Source organism: Recurvomyces mirabilis (genome assembly GCF_035927965.1).
Source record: "Recurvomyces mirabilis strain CCFEE 5264 chromosome Unknown scaffold_4, whole genome shotgun sequence".
Lineage (NCBI taxonomy): Eukaryota > Fungi > Ascomycota > Dothideomycetes > Mycosphaerellales > Teratosphaeriaceae > Recurvomyces > Recurvomyces mirabilis.
In genome coordinates this window covers 403,133-422,382 of record NW_027041938.1, presented here as the reverse complement: position 1 = coordinate 422,382, position 19,250 = coordinate 403,133, and the positions used below count along the sequence as shown (strand labels likewise).

Here is a 19,250-nt window from a genome sequence, read left to right as displayed (position 1 = left end):
CAGGACTCGAACTGCACTTCTATTAGAAACCATTCCTGAACTTGACTGATTAGATTTGATTTACCCTACGCCTGTGAAATTGTTAGAATTGTAGCCTTTGCGTGTGAGTCGCTCTGGTAGACTCACCCCCGAAGGGAATTGATAGCAGAGAAGACCATATAGATCGACCAGATTCTAGTCAATCGCAGTAACCACTTTGCTACAACGCCAAATTTTCAAATTTTTTCAAAGTTGAAAACGGCAAGTCGTTGCGGACTCGATAGAATCCTTTGGCTGCCTTACTGAATATGTACTATCTACGTCAGAACCGAGGATCTGCCAGAGCCTTGGAAATGCCAAAGTTGGTGCTAGGTGGAGTGGAATTGAGGCAGAGGAATACACTTCCTTCCGCCAAAGATGTTGTTGTTGTTGGTTCTATAAGAACGAGATGCCTGATACGTGAAAGCCGCGGGGAATGGATGTTAAGGCAGCGGGAAAAAAGCAGCTGGTATACTATATATGCTCCCACTACTAAAAAGCTATGCCACAAGACCTAACAAGATCCTCGAACTCCTATGAGAACAAACCCCCCGTCTTCCCCACACCCCTGTCACCGTCATAAAACCATCTGTCTCGTAAGGAAAAAGATCCAGTGTATGCAAAGAATTGTAGATCGTTCCTCCGACCGACCTTGTCTTCTCTAAACACCACCACTGGCAATCTTCGAGCCCGAACAACACCACCATTCATTACCCAATCCCAATCATTATGCAAACCCTGCCATAAGCCCCCCCCCCTCCCTTTTCCTCCTGTGAACGCCCTTTCAAGCACGAGCACAAAAATCCCAAGCACCTAGCATCCAGCATATTACAAATCCTCCACCCTCTCCGCAAACCGACTCAAGAATCACTTTCGAATCTCCGGCGCCTGAGCAGTCTGCGGCCTGAGAGCGTCGGCGCTTTGGCTTGCTTCGATCGATGATACCGTACCAGGCTTCGTTTTGATCTCCGGCGCTGCATGATTCAAAGAGACCTCCCTCATTCCCTGCTCAATATCCACCCCAGAATCCACGGGCGACTCACCCAGTCCTTCTTTCGTTGCGCCCGCGCCCGCGCCCGCGACAGCTTGCTCCTCGGCGGCCGCAGCTGGGACGGGCGTAGCTTTCTCAGCTTTGCCGACGACGACGGGTTTCGGGGGAGTCTCATTGACAGCGGTCTTTCCAGCAGTAGTAGTAGTGGTAGTGGTAGTAGTAGTAGTAGTAGGGGTAGTATCACCCACCTCTTTCTTAAGCGGGACTTCCTTCCTAAGCTGAGACTCCCCCTTAACAGCCCCATCCTCCTTTCTGTTATTACCGACAGGAATCGCCCCCAACTCCGCCCCCTGCCCCGACTGGCCCCTCCTCCTCCCGCCAAAATGATGCCACGACTTCGCGCCACCATCCGCACCACCACTATTGTTACTACTACTACTAGGTCGTTCGGAGGAATGATCTCCATACCCCGTGATGCGTGAAAAGAGCCCGCGTTTTCCCCCGGTACCACCAGCAGCGAGAGGAGTTTTATCCGCTATATCCACGTCTTCGAAATCTTGCGGTACAGAATTACTGCTCGTGGTGTTCGGCTCCCCTTCCTCCTCCCTCGTCTCAGCCGGAACCTGGCTCGGCCGGGTAAAAGAATTCGAACTCCTCGGCGGCGGCGCCTGCAAGAACCCCCCATTCCCCTTCCCACCCCCACTCCCCCTCAACTCAAACGAAGCCCTCGCCGGGTGCGGAGGATGCGGCGGATAAAACGTCCTCCCATCCAGACTCGCCCTCGGCGGCCGCGAAGTCTCCAGCGCGTTGATCACGGGACTCCGGGCGCTGATGTCGAAGGAGCGGCGGTAGGAGTCGAAGGATTCGCGGGAGATGCTGAATTGGTCGTTATTGTCGCTGCTGAGGAGGAGGCTGGGGCGGTTACTGCTGTTCTTGTTGTTCTTGTTGGAGGTGGAGGTGGTGCTGCGGGAGGAGGTGGTGGACCAGAAGGATTTGCGTTCGGTGGGGGAGGGGGGGAGGTAGACGCCCGAGTCGTTGATTTCTGTCATCCACCTTCATGTTAGATTGATCACGTTTGAGGTATGGTAGGCGTTGCATATACCGCTCAGTTTATACTCCGTCGACTCCTTCTCTTGCGGGACTTCGACAGTCTTCGCATTGCCCGTCCCGTTTACACGTTGCTCAATCGCATTGGCCTGCTGACTCGGTCGCAGATTCTCGTCCTGTTTCCGGAACGGGTTGCGGAGGATCGTAGGCATGTTGGTGTGGAGGTGGATATATGGGAAGTCTGCTATGTTGTGCTTGATATGCCGTTGCTTTGTAGCATGCGCTTAATGTATTCGTTCTCGGGCGCAATGTTGGTGGTGGATGTTACACAATCGCAAAGTGGAGAAGTCGAGGGTTGGGACAACAACGACAACAACGACAACCACTGTTTCACTTCGACCAAAGCTGGGGCAAGGAAGGTGGGAAGGTGGGATACCGAGGCGGATGGGAAGGGAAGGTGTTAATAATAATAACAGTGGAATCATGCAAAGGCAAAGATCGGATGGCTCGGCAGGCATGAACAGGAAGGAGCAAGAGGAACAAAGTACACGCGGGTCGCGGCCCACAAGGTCGCGCGTCCATGACGGATTGCTGTACTGTATCTTGGTCGGGTTGCTTGGCCTGCTTCTACACACAGTAGTAATGACACAGCGCTAGAAGGAGAAGTAGATGCGAGCACTTCTGGAATCGTTCCAATCCGACCGGATGCGCGGTGCTCCGTCCGATGCCGGCAAGCATGATTAACAGATCTAACCACTTTCAGCTCTGGCGTGTGGTTATTGGTAGCGAGCGCATGTACTGTACTGGGTCGGAGTGACCTTCCGCCAAGGAGTCTGATGGATACCTATCACATCTTTGGAATCTTGGGTGTCGCATGATTGAATTTGTGAGTTTGTGCCATGAGGATCATGAGATGCGAGATGCGAGATGCGCCGGCTGCTCGGAGCTTTCCTCGGCATTGTCGGCATCGCGTGTTCATTCAGCCGCGAGGAATGACATCGTGGTCGTGGTCGTGGTACCTTCGCCATCGCCCATCCAAATCTATTGCACAGAGTTGCGCTCTCGATGAGAGAGTAGTGTACTCCAGTGTTACGCAGACAAGCTATACCCTTCCATGCAGGTCGAAACAAGCGTTGCAAGGCTGCGATCGTAGTAGTAGTACATTGTAGGTCGGAAGCGCAGTTGAGGAACATTGAAACTGCCATTGAAGAAATCTTTTACCTGTCGCACCTTGTTATATCTTACACACATACCTAACAAACACATGTCCTGCTGACCACCAGCCAGCCATTGGAGATAGAACAAAACGAACTAAATACTCCAACACGCAATGGCACCCTACACAGGCATCCCACTCTCCCCCGCCGAGCTCTCATACCTCCACACCTCCCTCTCCCAACACCCACCAATCCGACCCGACGCCCGTTCCCCAACAGCTTTCCGCCCACTCATAGCCGAAACGGATATCCTCCCAGCCGCGAACGGTAGCGCACGTATCTGCTTCGCCGACGGCACCGAAGCCATCGTCGGCGTCAAAGCGGAGGTGGAGAAGACGCCGAGTGCATCTTCCCACAGCATTAATTCCCACAGCATTAATGGGGAGGTGGCAGACGAGGGTGTGCGGGGTCTAGGTAGTGGTGGCGTGAGAGATGTCGAGGATGATGGGATGGATGTGGATGGTGGGGAGGATGGAAAGCAATCGAGCAAGGGAAGGGACGAATGGCTTGAAGTAGCCATCGATATCCCCGGCATGAGAGATGATGATGCACTGCCCGTCTTCCTCTCCGCCATGCTTACCGAAGCACTCCTAGCAGATGGAGCATTAAAGGATAAACTGTACATCAACACGCGCTTCCACTGGCGCCTCTACATCGACGTAAGCTTCCGCTCATAATAAACCCCGCCACTGTCGTAACTAATGCTTACACAGATTCTCCTCCTCTCCCTCCCCCTCTCCTACCCCCTACCCCTCCTCTCCCTAACAACCCACCTCGCACTCCTCGCCACGCGCCTCCCAGCCCTCGTATCCGAAAAGGACGAAGATCCCCTCTTCAACGACGACTGGGAAGCTTCCACCCACCTCTACCCACCAACTAAAGACGAAACTGCGCGGCAGAAACCCCCGATAACGCTGCTGGTGATGAGTGTAGGCGAGAACATCCTCTTCGACCCGAGTAGAGAGGAGCTAGCCGTTGCGGACGCCGTGGTCGCAATCTCCGTCACCCAATCACACACAAACACAACCGGCCCCGATGCCGATGCCGATGCCGATGCCGATTCTCCCAACCCACTCCACCTCATCGCCCTCCGCACCATCGACCCTCCTTCCCGACTCACAGCAGCCGGTCTACCGAATTCTCTCAACACGTCTGCCGGTGCAGGTGCGGGTGCAGCTTCACAGAGCTTGAGTTCGGTGGAAGTTGCGGTGACCAGGGAGAAGGATCAGGGAGTTTCGGTTTGGAGGCCCCCGAGGGGTGGGGTTAAGAGGGCTGTGTTGGCTAGGATGATTAAGATGGTTGTTCAGGCTGGTGGGGTTGGGGAGGAGGTTTTGGGGGGGTTGAGGGGGGTGGAGATATGACATGATATGATATGACACCGAGTTCGCAAGACGAGCAGTCGAGGGAGCGACACAAGAGCGAAGGATATTGTGGGGGGTCATTTTCTCGCCAATCGTGTTGCTGGCGCTAAGCGCGCTTACTTGGGGGACGACTACACACTCAAGAATACGGAGCTGCTACGCTCGAGCCCGACGTCCTGTTCATTCTACATTTCTACAATTTAATACATCACCCCCATACGATCGAGAGATTCCATCCTACCTACTAGATTCCCACTCCGACGCCCACCGGTCTCCTCTTCGTCTCCTCCACCGGGCTAGCAGGGCCAGAGTAACTCGCTTCTCGAGTCAGTGGAGGAGGTACAAGAGCGCTGAGGCCCTGTCGACGTCCGTATACAGAGTTGGAAGAGGATGGAGGCCAGCGTACCTCTACACTCTTCGCAGGGCCAAAGATACTTTTCCAGCGTGGAAGGGTTTTGTAGAGCTCGATTCGCCAGGGGCAGGGGTGATGTCGTGCCGTTGGGAAAGGAGGTGAGGGAGATGGTTTGAGACTCGAGCCGTGTCGACGAGCGTAGATCGATGTGCCGCGAGGAGGCGGCCATTGCACAGCTTCACGTGGCCGCGACGTCTGTCCTGCTATCTGTATCTGCACAGCCTTCGCACGGCCCTCGGCCTGCCACGCCCGATTCCGGCCCAATTCCACTTTCTTCCCCTCCAGCTTGAACTCGGCTAGGACTTTCTTCCCGGCATTTGAGGGGTGCTGGGAGAGGTGGTGGATGTCGGCTCGCAGCCAGGTGATTTCGGAGAGGAGGGTTTGTTCGGATGGTGGGGTGGTGTTGGTCGCCTGGGCGGTGCGGAGGGAAGTCTTGATTGAGGTTAGGGTGTTGATTTTGGTAAGGAGGGAGGGGGTGCGAGGGGTTTGGGGCTGAGAGGGAGTGAAGGTGCGCGTGTGTCGTGGGGGTGTAGAGTCGCGGAGGTGGTGTGCGGTTTGGAGGATGCTGGGGACCTGGGTCGTCTGGCCAGGGCTGGCAGTAGGTTTTGTGATGGCTGCACTTGGTACTTCGAAGGCGGTATCTCGACGTTCCTGGCGAGCAATCTCGTCCGTGGGAGTGCTATCTGAATGCACGGGACCTTGGCCCGCTGGTCTGGATCTCGATGGTATGGCAGCAGCAGCAGCTGAGATAGCCTCACTGAGTTTCATCCGTGGAGATGCTGCGGCGTCGGCATTTTGCGATCGCATGTTCTCCAGCTGGGCATGTAGAGCTTGCATCGCAGCCTGAACCTCCGCGCATGGTATTTCAGGCTGGTGGACCGAACTCGATGGCACGACGCCCTGCTCCTCCATGGGTGCATCGTACAGCTGATAGCGAGGTATCGCCTCATAACTCGAGTAACTACTTCCCGTTACACCGCGGATCGTATCTTGTGAGGACCGCGACGACCCAGAATCAGACGAGTGTGGTGTCGCACCGACGCCCCCGTCAGGCCTCGGGCGAGGAGATACTCGATTCCGCTGGCCATCATTGCGAAAACGGGACGGCAGGCCAGATCGACGCACCAGCTCGTGTCCGGCTTGGTCTGCTATGACGGTCTCCTGCGAAGTCCTTTGGCGTGGTTGATTGGACGTGGACATGTCGAGATTCCGCGGTCGATGGAGCGCAATATCGCCATATCGTCTCCAACGCATATACGGCGTCAACGACCAATCGATCTCTTGCGCCGCCCGGATCGCCAACTCCTCTGCACTAGGGACGCTGAAGGTTGCTTGGATGGCTGCGATCTGGTTTTCTGTCAGTTGCCGGACGCCGGGCGAGCCCATCGTTCGCAGCGCTTCTAGCATTTTCCTCCCGTCGACGTGTCTTGGCAACGGCGAGGTCAAGGGGTCGACTCTTCGTGGGGCTGGAATTTGGTTGGACTTTGGACGCTCTGGTCTTATGGTGTCGGTAGACTCTGACCTCGCTCTGTTTGGTTCTGAGTCGAGCGGTGTCTGGACTGGTGGTGAGACTTCCAACCTTTGCGCCTGCGACTTTGGAGACCAGCGAGGCAACCATGAGGATCTGGTGACCTCGGCAGCTGGCGCAGACGCTTCTTCCGACTTCGTTGGCGTAGACTCTGCCTTTCGTATTGTGGTCATGCTGTCAGATCTCTGCGGTGGCGCGGCTGGATCAACATTTGCACTCGCCAACGATTTCTGGGAACCTCAGATGCCGGAGGAACGGGGACAAGGTTGTTATTCGACGGCGGTCGTTGGAGGCTGTACCTGTAGCTGCAGTCATGATTTCGCTTCTTTGCCTTTTGATGAGAAGGGGACACTGCAGGAACTTATAGCGTCGGCGATATAGCCTTTGGATGTGAGGATAACAGCCTCTAGCAGGAGACGCCATTTTCGCTTGCGTTTGCAGCGGTCGTGCGAAGTTAGAATGTGTGAGGACGGTTCTTGTAGAGCTGGTGGCCAATGATGGGTATGGTGATGGTCGAATTTCGGGTTGCTTACCTATATCAACGTTGGGGGTGAGGAGCTACCTCGTGGCAGCAATACTTCAGCAATATAGGTTGAGCGAGTCATGAGGATACTATCCAGATTCTGCACGCAATGCTGCGCTCCATGGCTCAGAGAAGCACTACCATACGGGCTTCTCATCCTGCGTTTGATGATATATACTGTAGGTATCGACGAGTGTCTTCTTCAAGCTGTAGCATATTCTGTGATCCGCCACCCCATCACAGCTCCCTCGCGACCAGGGAACGCCGTTGATGGACTGGAAACGTTGAAAGGTAAATCCCATAATGGAAGCCGACCAGAATAGGTGATATTGGTGGCGTCGGGCTAATGGCTATCGAAGGCAGCTGTCTTCCTATCGTGTTCGTCTGCAAGACTGTTCGGCAGTAGTCATTTTTACCGTGCGCGAGGTCACATAGATGGCCTATGATGGTAGTCGTCTCGTGTAAGACCTTGTACTCCAGCCATATATCACGTTGAGCCATGTCATTTCCATGAGCATCGGCCAGGGGTCATCTGCGTCTTAGCACGCTCAACAATTCTTCTTCATCTTTGGCATTGCCGTTGACGTGAGACGTCCTGCCAAGCTACTGATTCGATAACGCGAATTTGAGCATATGTGACGGTACCAGACCACATGTCCAGACTTCAACAAAGATCGCTCCATGCTTCAACTTAGCAATCATTCCCTCCTGTATCGTCTTGATAGTTGTGAGCTCTCAATGACGGATGTCGTGTAAGATGCACCAACGCTCTGACGAGGAGAATTTGCGGCAAGCGGGAAGGTGGTGCAGGAAAGGGTTGATGTTGGGAGAAGGTTGCGCAGACGCTCACTAGCCCCAAGCGCGACATCTCCTTCAATGTCAATCTCGCGTACCTCACGTGTTGTTCCTGAGCCACGACTTGCATCTCGAACACCGGAACAGATCCCTGCTGCTATTGCATCGAAGACGCGAAAGAGTCTCGCAACAGACCCTGACACTACTCCCAATCCTCCGCCATGCCACCGCGCAAATCTAATGTCTCGGTGGCCACAAACGGCGGGGATGAGGGTGCAGAGCCTATGCCAGCGAAGGCCACCAAGGAAGGCTTTGGTGTTGAAGTGAGATAAAGATCTGTAGTCTGGCTGAATATTCAAGCTAACGCATTTGCAGGATCTCAGTCTGCCCAAATCCATGATTGCTCGCCTGGCCAAAGGAGTTCTACCAGCAAACACGCAAATACACAAGGATGCTCTACTGGCGCTGCATAAGAGTGCGACCGTTTTCGTGAGCTACATCGCCTCGACGTAAGTACTTCGACCCGATCTCAGCAGCTTGGGCTCCTCACGACCACGACTGCTCGCACCACCTGGACATCTCCTCCTGCTACATGCCTTGACCTCAAGTCTCATACTGACAGAACCCTGCAGATCCAATGAGAATGCACAAGCAAGTGGCAAAAAGACCATTATGCCTCCCGATGTGGTTGCTGCTCTGAAAGATGCCGAGTTCGAAGAATTCCTGCCACGTCTGGAAGCTGAGCTCAAGAGTACGCCACTACGCCAACATATTCACAGAGATTGATGGGAAAAGCATGCTAATCTGTGATTAGAATACAACGACACGCAATGCGATAAGCGTAACACGTACCGAAAACGCGTCAAGGAAGAAAAGACTGTGACTGTCGTACCTGGTGAAGGCGAAGGCGAGCAGGCTGCAGATTCGACTACTCCACTAGCAAATGGTACAGCCAATGGCCATGCTACTGAGGATGACGCCGAGCGGCCAGCAAAGAAAGTCAAGGGCGACGCTGGATTGGCGTTGCCTCCTGACCGTGACAACGTAGAAGACGAGGATTTAGACGAGACTAACGGCGACATACCTGACGATGTCGATGATCCAGAGGACGAGCCAGAGGATGACGAGGTCGATCAAGACGATGATGCTGAAGATGAGGATGGCCAGGACGAGACGATGGAGGATCCAGCTGATCAGCTTGAGGATAGAGGCGAGTTGCAAGACGAAGCGTTGGACGACGAACCCGATAGTGATTAGCATGTCCGTTCCATCAAGCTAGCCTGTGAGTCGAGGCCAAGCACGAAGTGGGACATCTACTGCAGATCTAGCATTCTCGTTCTATCACGCGAACGAACAATCCATGAGGTTGTGGCCGGACCCAGAGCGTCTATATGGTCAGTCATTAGCGGGGCACGTTACTGGCTCAGCTATCAGTGATCAATGCAGTCCGTTCGTTCTCCTGGTCGGATTGACATCGGTCCACACGCATTACCTACTTTTATTATAAGCCAGGCTTAAGACCGCAAAGTCCGTGTATTTTCGTCGACGAACTTTTCGACGCCCAAATTGCTCTGTCCGCCCCGGGGCAGTAAGATAGCGCTAGATGGGTTCAACCTAACGGTATTGGCCCTGCTGGCGCAATGGTAGCGCGCCAGACTTCTATCCAGATAGAGATCTGGAGGTTGCGGGTTCGAGTCCCGCGTGGGGTGATTTGTTTTTGAACTCACCGGATCCGCAGAAGCACATCACCACCTCTTGTTTTGCTATCGGTTTTTACACTCCTGACTCAGGACAGCAGAGGGCGACCACCTCCAACTTTTACCCTATCGGAATGACAGTCACTTTGGTCTATAGCATATTCGAGATACCTGTATATATATGCAATGGTAGGAAGCACGTCCTTCCCATCTACTTCTCACACTCACCTAGAATACCTTCCCATGGCCTGAGCTTGATCTGCCCGGTAGTGTCGAGACTCGGAGCACCCTTCTGATAGTTTCCAGTCACCCACTTGCTCACATTCGCCTCCTTCGAGACATTCCACTCAACGTCTTTGCCAGAAAAGTTCAAGACTGTGACGAAGGCCGCGCCATCATCTCCCGTGCGCTTATAAGCAAACAAATTCTCACTACTGTCCTCCAGTAAAGTGAAGTCTCCATACACGAAGACGTCCTTATGTTCTTTCCGGCTCGCCAGACCACGTTTCCAGAACTGTAGAACGCTCAGATCGTCTTCTGACTTGTATGTGCGTTGTACTTCGGCGTTGACTGTCTTGTAATCACTGTTCACGATCATCCACGGCTTCGTACCTTCGTCGCAGAATCCCGCGTTAGGCTTCGCAGACCATTGCACCGGTGTACGAGCATGATCTCGAGCCTTGGTTTGCAAGACTTTCTTGCCAAAGTTGAGTTTCTCTTGGTCCCCACTATGCTGCTTCTTGGTCTTCTCCCAGTAGTTCACACTTTCAATGTCGATGTACTCCTCCATCGGTACTTCGGGTCGCAGATTGCGCATGCCCAGCTCCTCGCCCTGGTAGACATATAGCGTACCACCGAGTGTTGTTTGCATCAGACACAGTAGCTTGCTGCTCAGCGCTCGGTATTGATCGCTGTCATCTGCATATCGGCTGACACTGCGAGGATTGTCGTGGTTTTCAATAAAGATGCTGTTCCATCCGTCACGATCAAGCATCAGGCGTTGGTATTTTGTGATGATCGATCGCACATCTGCCGGTGTCCAGTCGTGCAAGGTTAGTCTGAACCCTCCAGGAGCATTGTCGATGTCTACAATATCGAAGATGAAGATCATGTTCAGCTCTTTCCTGTCAGCACCTACCACTTTCATAATCTCCTCTTCGTCCCGCACGAATGGCATTTCGCCGACCGTGATCGTGTCGAATTTCGACAATACCTTGTCGTTGATCTCACGTAGATACTCATGTAGATGCGGGCCGTTTGCGAAGTGCTTCTCGCCGGGTTGGAAGGGCGCGCCAGGTGTGCCGATAGGCGCATCAGGGTAGCCCTTGACCTTCGATATCATGTTGATAACGTCCATGCGGAATCCACTCGCACCCCTCTCCAACCAGAAGCGTAGCACGTCATGAACGGCCTCTCTGAGCTCAGGATTACGCCAGTTGAGATCCGGCTGCTCCGGTGTGAACAGTGCCAGATAGTACTCCTGCGTCTTCTCGTCCCAGGTCCAAGCACTGTTGGCGTCGCCCAGAATCATGCCCCAATTGTTCGGAGGCTGCCTTTTGCCTTGATCGTCATACTTCGGAGGTTGCCAGATATACCAGTCTCGTTTGGCTGAGTCCTTGCTAGAGCGAGAGTCAAGAAACCAGGCATGTTGGTCTGAGGTATGATTCACCACAAGATCCACCATCAAGCGCATGTCACGTTTCTTTAGCTCCCGGATGAGCTCGTCGACATCGTCCAAACTTCCAAAACGTGGGTCGATATCCTTGTAGTCGCTGATGTCGTAGCCCATGTCTACCTGAGGAGACTTGAAGATGGGTGAGCTCCAGACGACATCAACCCCCAAATGCTTCAGATAATCCAGCTTGGACGTGATGCCTTTAATATCGCCCCATCCTGGAGCATTCCCGGAGCCAGTCGACAGGAATGACCTAAACAGAAAGTCAGTCAGGAGAACCATTGGCGGTTGACGAGAACGCTTTGGCCGACGGTAACAGCAGAGTCTCTATGGGCGACTACCAAGGTCCTAGCCGGGGTACGTACGCTGGGTAGATCTGGTAGACTACAGACTCCTTCCACCAGGCCTGTGTGGCATTGGATTTGATAGTGGTAGTCATGATGGTGAAGTTGCCGTGGGAAGCACAGAGCGACGGGGAACTTCGCCAGAGAGCGTGTCGACGAAACGATCAATGAGAGTGAAATAGATCTGTCCACTTACCACTCGGAGAATGCATCACGTCAAGGGAAACTCCATCGAGCTTCCTTTCTCCGACAAAGCGGCCGCTCGAAGCTCGTGTGGAGACGTGCTCCGGCGTTCCATGCTACACAATGATATACAGACCGCTGTCGTTTTGATGGTCAATCCTAACCTGCACGGGGGGCATGTTGTACGCTCGACGCTAGCAGCATAGTGCTTTGCAGAGACGGAAGAAGTGTCGGGCAGGGGTGCATTCGCGTGGCTGGTTGGTTCGTGCATCGATTGTTGCCCAGCGCCACGAGCCCCGCAAATAAAGTTCCCGTCCAAGACACGATGGGTTGGCATTGCGGTGCTCATGTGCTGTCCATACATATCCTCGCATCTGCTTACCATTGATATACCATAACGATTCCACGGCCTCGAAACTAGCCTCCGTACAGTAATATTTGCGTCTCTGGAGGGTGGTCGCAGGAGCCTGCTTCAGTACATCGACCAATTGACGAATACACCGCATCGATCCAATCCATATTTACTCGAGAGAACGAAGGACTCACGAGATGAGACTCCACCTCCTCCCAACCGCACTCTTGATCACTACGACCACTGCACTTCGACTGACAGACCTTCACCTACCTATCAGTCTGAGTGACTACTTCCCAACCAGACAACATCTCGAGCAAAACTCAGCCCACTCTGTAGCAAGCCACGAACTTCTACGGCGCCAGGCCTCGTCGTCGTCCTGTCCGAACAAATACAACTCGTGCTCGAATCTTGGTGCACCAGGTCTCTGCTGTGACCCTAACGCCGTATGCTCAGCGGACGCAGCAGGACATGTGGCATGCTGTCCAAGCGGAGCAGCGTGTAGCGGTGTGATTGGAGGAATCATAACGGCAGGGACGATCAGTAATGGAGTGGTAGTGGGAGGTGCCGCGGCGACATCTGCGAACGGCGCGGGAGGCGGACTGGTGACGGCCGCTGCTACAACAACTTCGAACTATCAGAATTTCCAGTCAGCGAGCAGTACAACAAATGGTGGAGGACTGGTGGCTGCATCAGGGACGGCTGGACAGAGCACTGTTGGTGGTGGAGGAGGCTTTGTGATCGATGGGAGTAGCACTGTTGCGACACCTGGGGCTGGTATGCGAAGAGTCGAAGTGGTAAGCCTGAGCAGGATATTGTCGTTCGAGACCGACGCTATGCTGACCATTTTGTTAGCCATTCGTTGCGAGAGCATTATTGCGAGCTCTCGAGTACCTTCCTGTATGAGTGCGAAGCCTGGTTCAGTGTACATATGTGTAGAACATATTTGCATCAATCACAGTGTCATACAACTCGTCCAGTCGACATGGAAGAGACAACAGGAGGCGTGAAGGTCCCATATGATGATTATTTTTGCACTGAAGTGATCTATACCATCTAGCTGTCTGTCTACGAGTGACCCTGGATATCCCTGGTGGTGTACGGCTCCTCAAGATACTTCTCCTCCTCCTCCGTCAACTCCTTCCCTCTCGCTTCAAGCGCCTCATCAATACGAGCAATACTGGAGAACCCGATGATAGGACTGCTGATCCTCTTGTTGATCCACGCCAGAGCAACATGGCTCATCTTCCAGCCCCTCTTCTCCGCAATCTCTTGCACACGCTTAATAATCTCCTTGTCACTCTCCTGCTGCTTGAATGCTGGATTCTTGCTCTCGCCTTCACTGCGGACCGTGGAGCCGAATTGTTCGGGTGCTCGGGCCAAATGACCTCGAGCGAGTGGTGCCCATGGGATCAGACCTACACCAGTCTCGTCACAGAACTTGTTCATCTCGCGCTCCTCTTCGCGGTAGAGTAGGTTATAGTGGTTCTGCATGGAGATGAACTTGGTCCAGTGGTTCTTCTCGGCCGCGAACTGATATTGTGCGAATTGGTAGGCGAACATACTCGATGCACCGATGTAGTGGACTTTGCCGCTTCGTACCAGGTCGTGGAGAGCTTCCATGGTTTCTTCGTACGGCGTATAAGGATCGTACCTGTGGATCTGCAGCAGGTCAAGGTACGGCGTATCCAGCCTTCTCAACGAAGCTTCCACTGCCTCGAAGATGGCGATGCGAGACAAACCTCCACGGTTCGCGTAGTCTTTGCTAGCTCCAATTGCTTGACCATAAGCGATGCCACGGATTGAGGGATCCTCGCCGACATAGCCGTAGCACTTTGACAATATGACGAGCTTGTTGCGCGGTAGATCAAACTTCTTGATCGCCTTGCCAATGATCTCCTCGCTGACACCATTGCTGTACACGTTGGCCGTATCCCAGGTGGTCAAACCACGATCGTATGCTGCTTTCAGCAATGGTAGGGCCGCTTCCTCGTTAATGACCCACGGCTGCCAAGCAGGGTCACCGAAGCTCATGGTACCGAAGATGGGCATGGACACACGAAGACCAGATTTGCCCAATCGGCGGTACTCTGCTTTTGTCTCGTTGATCGACTTGATCACCGGATCCTTGTTATTCGACATATCGAGATTGCCAAATGGCTGCGTGAGGCGGGTTTGGGACGACATGATTGTGGGTGTTTTGTGTGGTTTGGCAGGGTCGGAAGAGTGAGAAAGACAGGGTGGTGGAAATGTTTTCATCTTTCTACTTACCGCTTAGACGGCATGGCGTCTTTACTGCAGCCATTCGACCATCCACCTCACACGGCAGTAATTATGTACCGGTGATCGTGACGATGTGAGGGGCATTTAGCCGCGCGGCGGAGATAGCGGACTTATGGACAAGCTCTTTTCAACGTCCAGCTCCTCACATCGACAAAACCATTCTTCAGAAAATGTTCACTATGAAAGTCGCTATCGAAGTGAGTAGCAAGGTGTTTCAATCGCAGAGCGGCACGAATTTCTGGCAAGACAGGCAAGTGCAATGCGACGTTATCTAAGGGCAGACTGTCTTGAGATCTCACAGTGCAGTTCCAGTACAGAGGCCGTTGCCTTGACACCTCTTGTTCATTATCAATGAAGTCGAGAGTCAATGCTCCAATACGTCGAAATCTTCCAAACCGTAGGAATCTGGAAGAGCTGAATGTGGCAGTGCGTTCGAGCAGGACATCCACTTTCCGCTGTGATGCGCAGGGCAACTTCCTTGAAGACATACGGCCTTACCTGCTGATCTGCCACCCAACATGGCCATCCGTACTTCGTGGTAGACTGATCTGACATATTCCAAAGATGACGGTTCAGGAGTCTGCCGTGTATCAAAGATCATGCACATCCATGTACTATCGATGTCACGGCGTTAAACCTCCTGGCGTGCGGCAAGCGCTACAGACTTCATTTGCACTTGCCAGAAACTGGCACCATGGTAGGTGCCTTGCTATATCATACCTGCCGAACAGGTGCCTGGCTCCGCCTTTTCAACTTCCTTTGTTTATATTTCTCTTCCCGAGGACTGCTGCAACCTCTTTCTCTTCACTACAACGTTCCACTTTCTTCTCAGGGACTCATATACACGCACCCAGTCTCTTCGATCACACCACAAAGTTACACGATCGACGCCATGCGTTCCATCATCGCACTGGTCCTGCTCGCCATGACCTGGCGGGCCATAGCATCATACACGCACCCCAACGACGTCCTCGTCCTGCATACCCCGACTCGCACCACTAATGCACTCGTTGCTACCCCAGTCTACTCGTACTCCTCCTCAGACATCGCTTTCCAGATGACTGGTCCGACCACGGCTGTCGGCAACGTCCAGTACGAAGTTCTACAGCATCATACGACGCTTGCTATCCCCACGTCATTCGCTATCCCGACATTGGTTCAACCTCATCAATTTGCAGCTTTGAGCGCACATATTGACCGGGCTGCAATAACTTCGATGCTTAGCCATAATAAGCCGTACAGCTGCGACAAGAAGGACCACCGGTACAACGACACCATCTGCGTGTTCCAGAAGTGCATGTCGAAATTCAGAGATCCCATCTACATCACGACTGTTTTCACTCCTGCTCACTGTAACTCCTGTGGCTGGTTGACGCGACAGACCACGCTCACTGGAAATCATTGGGGTGTGGTCGATCGAGACTGCCTGTATTACCCTTCGACGCTCATCGTGACGACCGATCGACTTGGAACAGAATCAGCAGTCCCCTCAGTCACCATCCCGAGGAAGGACAAGAGGATACGTGTCCATTATCACGACCCACCGAGTTGCTGGAGCAAAGTCACATGTGCTCATGAGTGTCTCATCGAAGCCAGTATGCTCAATACTTGAATGACATCCGCCATGACTGGGCAGTCTCGCTAATCATATCCAGGGGATTATCGTGGCTTTTGGGACATGCGCGATACCGACAATTGGCGCACTATGGCTCCATATGTGTTTTGGGCCGGTTTCTGGTTGCTGCTCTCGAGCTTGTTTTCATGCTGTTGCTGTTGCCTCCCGTGTCGATCTCTACGCCGCAAGCAGAGGCAAAACATTGAGAAGCCCACCGAGACCACTGAAGAGGTCGTTACGACAACAGAGACAGCAGATACTGCTGATCAAGGTACCCTAGGACGCCGTGCCGAAGAAGGCCGCGGCCAAGTTCATTTCGCTGAGCCTGCTGAGACTGCTACTGGTGCTGGTGGATCCCAGGTCTTTACCACTCATGCTGGCGGGACTGTCGTCACTGCACCCGCCCATGCCGTCGAACATGTCGTCGAAGAGGCTCCCAAGGCCACTGAGAAGGTTGTCAGCGTCCCTGTTGAGGCTGCCGAGCATGTCGAGACCGTTGCCGCCCACGATGGCACTGCTGAAGTGGCCGAGGCGGTCAACACGGGCAGCGAGATGGCCGACATGAACAGCATGCGTGGCCGCAAGCGCACCAAACAGTCGCGTGGTGATGTCCTCAACCTCCGCTTCTGATCTCACAATCACATGCTGGCGGGTAGGTTTTTGGTGGAGCGAGATCATGAGCATGACTTTGGGGAAGTATGACATTTGACAGCTAGGTGGTTATGACAGTGACGAAGATATGGCTTATGGTATATGGTTAGAGATAGCATTGAGATATAGGTTGTGATTCTGCATGTACTTAGTGACTCGTACTAATGTCTCTTGTTCACCTCGCCGTCATCAAACTTCCTTGCCAAATTGCTGTCCCTGCAAAGCTCTCATAGTCATGAAGATCTCAACATGCCCAGAAAGCAGCACCACGTGAGTTTAGTGATCGTGGTCGTCGTACATGGAGTCATCTGTAGCCTCTTCTCTCATGTGTGAAGTGTGGCGTATGTAATAAAGTATCGAGGTGATCGAAGCAAGGCAAGTCGGGCTCGTTTCCCTGCTTTGCTCAGCTTGGAGCTCGGTCTGGAGCTCGCTCGACCATTGCTTCTTCCTTCTTCAAGGTGAGTACTGCAGCGTTTCGGTGCGGACTCTCTCGCATTTCGAAGCAGGCTAATGAATATATGCACAATGTCAGGCCCGATCACGATTCGTAATTTGACAGCACAGCCGCTCACTGTTAAGCTCGTAGAACGCTATGAGGCACCGAACCCGAAGGACTTCCAACCCAATGGCGGGTTCTCGATGTCCAACCTGACCTCCAACTTCACGACGTTACTCGGAAACAACAGCACATCCCGGCCAAGTGTCACAGCCCTCAATGACAAGTCGCAAAGCTTCACGAAGCAAGATGTGGATGTACGCATGGAACCGTTTAGCACGCACAAGACGGAAATCAGTACGACCGAACGAGGACCTACCGAGATCCTGCGCTTGACTTTGCAAGGTGATGGAGGTGGGAAGTGGAGGATAGATACGCCCACACCTTCTGCAGCCTCGCAATCACTCGTACCCTTGACACCTGATCCAAAGCATGACTATACTGCGGTCTACAACCCGGCCGACCAATTCCTGGCCATCATCGAGACCACAGATCTACACAGCTGGATGAAGGAGTTCAAGGACGAGACACCCCTCTCAGCCTTGTCAATCCCAGGCACGCACAACTCGCCCACCCACCACAAAGCTCTGATGTCCGTGCGATGTCAAGCAGTCTCGCCGAAGGAGCAGCTCGAGAATGGCGTACGCTTCTTCGACATTCGTGTCCAGCCGGTCAAGCCAGACGATCCGAAGGATGATGGCCTGGCTCTTGTGCATGGTGCCTTCCCAATATCCCTGACAGGGCCCAAGAGGTTCCGCGACCTCGTCAACACCGTGCAAGATTTCCTTCGTGAGAACCCATCTGAGACTCTTATTATGTCACTCAAACGCGAAGGCACAGGCAACGCCACTGACCAGCAGCTGTCCGACATACTCAAGGACCACTACACGAACCCAGAACAATGGTGGACGCAACCTCAAATCCCCAGCCTCGGCGAAGCTCGTGGCAAGATCGTTCTCGTGCGCCGCTTCGTCACCTCCGATAGACTAAAAGGCGAATGGGATGGCAGAGGCTGGGGTCTAAACGCAGAGAACTGGGCATATAACACGCCAGACTGCTCATATGGTCACGTGCGTGTGCAAGACTTCTGTGAAGTCCTCGAAACGGAGAACATCGATAAGAAGATCGGCCTCTGCTGCGACCACTTTGAGCGAGCAGCTGCTGTCATCTGCCCTGTTCCCGGCGTGACAACGGACTCGAACAACCCTGTCCCAGACGGACCTCTCTATCTCAACTTTCTTTCCGCCTCGAACTTCTGGAAGGTCGGTTGCTGGCCTGATCGGATTGCGGCGAAGCTGAACCCGGCTGTCACGAACTTCTTGTGCCAGAAGCATGAGGTTGGCGACAAAGGGGTTGATGCTCCGGGGGAGGAATTCCAGGGTGATGGTGGAGTGGGTATTGTGGTCTGTGACTGGGTGGGTAATAATGGTGATTGGGATCTTGTGAGGTGTATCGTCACTATGAATAGTAGGCTGCTGTTGAAGCAGAGGGGAGTTGGATGGCGGTAGACGATCGTTCAGGGTCACGAAATCATGATAGCGACTGCCATCCGGATGGCATGAGTATCAGTCCTTTCTTCGTCGAGTGAGTGCCTCACTAGAATATTCTTTCCGTTTGAAAATGCATCGTTGGCCCAGGACTCAAAGCTCACCATCTCTCCCTGTCTTCCTCTTCGTCTTGTCCGCCCGCTCGTCGACGTCGTCGTTACTACTGCTCAAAGCTCACCAAGACTTCACGAATTGTCAAAACTTCATATACAACTTCGCACGAAACTTCACCAATGAGGTTGGACGACTGCGCGATCGATCTCGAATTCATGATTGGAAGGGTTGTTGTCTTCACGACGCTGATACTGATTGCTGACTACAGCGTGCTAGCCGCATTAATCGGAGCTATCTGCAAACCCAAGCACAGCATGACCGATTGAAGCTGCTGAGAAGTACGCCAAGCTTGCGATTCAGTTGAGCGTTGACGGAGAAAAACGCTTTCGTGGCAAGAAAGTATGCTACCGCAGTACGTATGTATCCATGCCCAACTCAGAACAACGAAGTCTTCAAGCCCG

The 19,250-nt window shown here is 53.4% G+C and overlaps 8 protein-coding genes and 1 non-coding gene across 9 annotated transcripts; 5 read left to right on the top strand and 4 right to left on the bottom strand.

The window, feature by feature from the left end:
• Nucleotides 1–885: 885 nt before the first annotated feature.
• On the bottom strand, nt 886–2,268 carry LTS14_001999 (uncharacterized protein; the record flags this gene model as incomplete). Its single annotated transcript, XM_064834706.1, has 2 exons — nt 886–2,051; nt 2,112–2,268. 2 exons carry the CDS (start codon nt 2,266–2,268, stop codon nt 886–888), a joined length of 1,323 nt encoding a protein of 440 aa, XP_064697577.1.
• A 1,118-nt stretch (nt 2,269–3,386) lies between these two features.
• On the top strand, nt 3,387–4,634 carry RRP42 (Exosome complex component rrp42; the record flags this gene model as incomplete). Its single annotated transcript, XM_064834705.1, has 2 exons — nt 3,387–3,932; nt 3,987–4,634. 2 exons carry the CDS (start codon nt 3,387–3,389, stop codon nt 4,632–4,634), a joined length of 1,194 nt encoding a protein of 397 aa, XP_064697576.1.
• A 244-nt stretch (nt 4,635–4,878) lies between these two features.
• On the bottom strand, nt 4,879–6,747 carry LTS14_001997 (uncharacterized protein; the record flags this gene model as incomplete). Its single annotated transcript, XM_064834704.1, has 2 exons — nt 4,879–4,992; nt 5,041–6,747. 2 exons carry the CDS (start codon nt 6,745–6,747, stop codon nt 4,879–4,881), a joined length of 1,821 nt encoding a protein of 606 aa, XP_064697575.1.
• Nucleotides 6,748–8,113: 1,366 nt separating this feature from the next.
• On the top strand, nt 8,114–9,149 carry LTS14_001996 (uncharacterized protein; the record flags this gene model as incomplete). Its single annotated transcript, XM_064834703.1, has 4 exons — nt 8,114–8,215; nt 8,268–8,401; nt 8,525–8,643; nt 8,707–9,149. 4 exons carry the CDS (start codon nt 8,114–8,116, stop codon nt 9,147–9,149), a joined length of 798 nt encoding a protein of 265 aa, XP_064697574.1.
• A 369-nt stretch (nt 9,150–9,518) lies between these two features.
• Nucleotides 9,519–9,601, top strand: LTS14_001995. The gene has a single exon. It is a non-coding gene; the product is annotated as a tRNA-Arg (tRNA).
• Nucleotides 9,602–9,800: 199 nt separating this feature from the next.
• On the bottom strand, nt 9,801–11,703 carry LTS14_001994 (uncharacterized protein; the record flags this gene model as incomplete). Its single annotated transcript, XM_064834702.1, has 2 exons — nt 9,801–11,517; nt 11,630–11,703. 2 exons carry the CDS (start codon nt 11,701–11,703, stop codon nt 9,801–9,803), a joined length of 1,791 nt encoding a protein of 596 aa, XP_064697573.1.
• Nucleotides 11,704–13,211: 1,508 nt separating this feature from the next.
• LTS14_001993 (uncharacterized protein) lies at nt 13,212–14,330 on the bottom strand (the record flags this gene model as incomplete). The annotated part of the gene is made up of 1 exon (XM_064834701.1): nt 13,212–14,330. One exon carries the CDS (start codon nt 14,328–14,330, stop codon nt 13,212–13,214), a length of 1,119 nt encoding a protein of 372 aa, XP_064697572.1.
• Nucleotides 14,331–15,318: 988 nt separating this feature from the next.
• On the top strand, nt 15,319–16,671 carry LTS14_001992 (uncharacterized protein; the record flags this gene model as incomplete). The annotated part of the gene is made up of 2 exons (XM_064834700.1): nt 15,319–16,021; nt 16,082–16,671. 2 exons carry the CDS (start codon nt 15,319–15,321, stop codon nt 16,669–16,671), a joined length of 1,293 nt encoding a protein of 430 aa, XP_064697571.1.
• Nucleotides 16,672–17,217: 546 nt separating this feature from the next.
• LTS14_001991 (uncharacterized protein) lies at nt 17,218–18,696 on the top strand (the record flags this gene model as incomplete). The annotated part of the gene is made up of 1 exon (XM_064834699.1): nt 17,218–18,696. The coding sequence occupies one exon, from the start codon at nt 17,218–17,220 to the stop codon at nt 18,694–18,696; it is 1,479 nt and encodes a 492-aa protein (XP_064697570.1).
• Between the last annotated feature and the right edge of the window lie 554 nt (nt 18,697–19,250).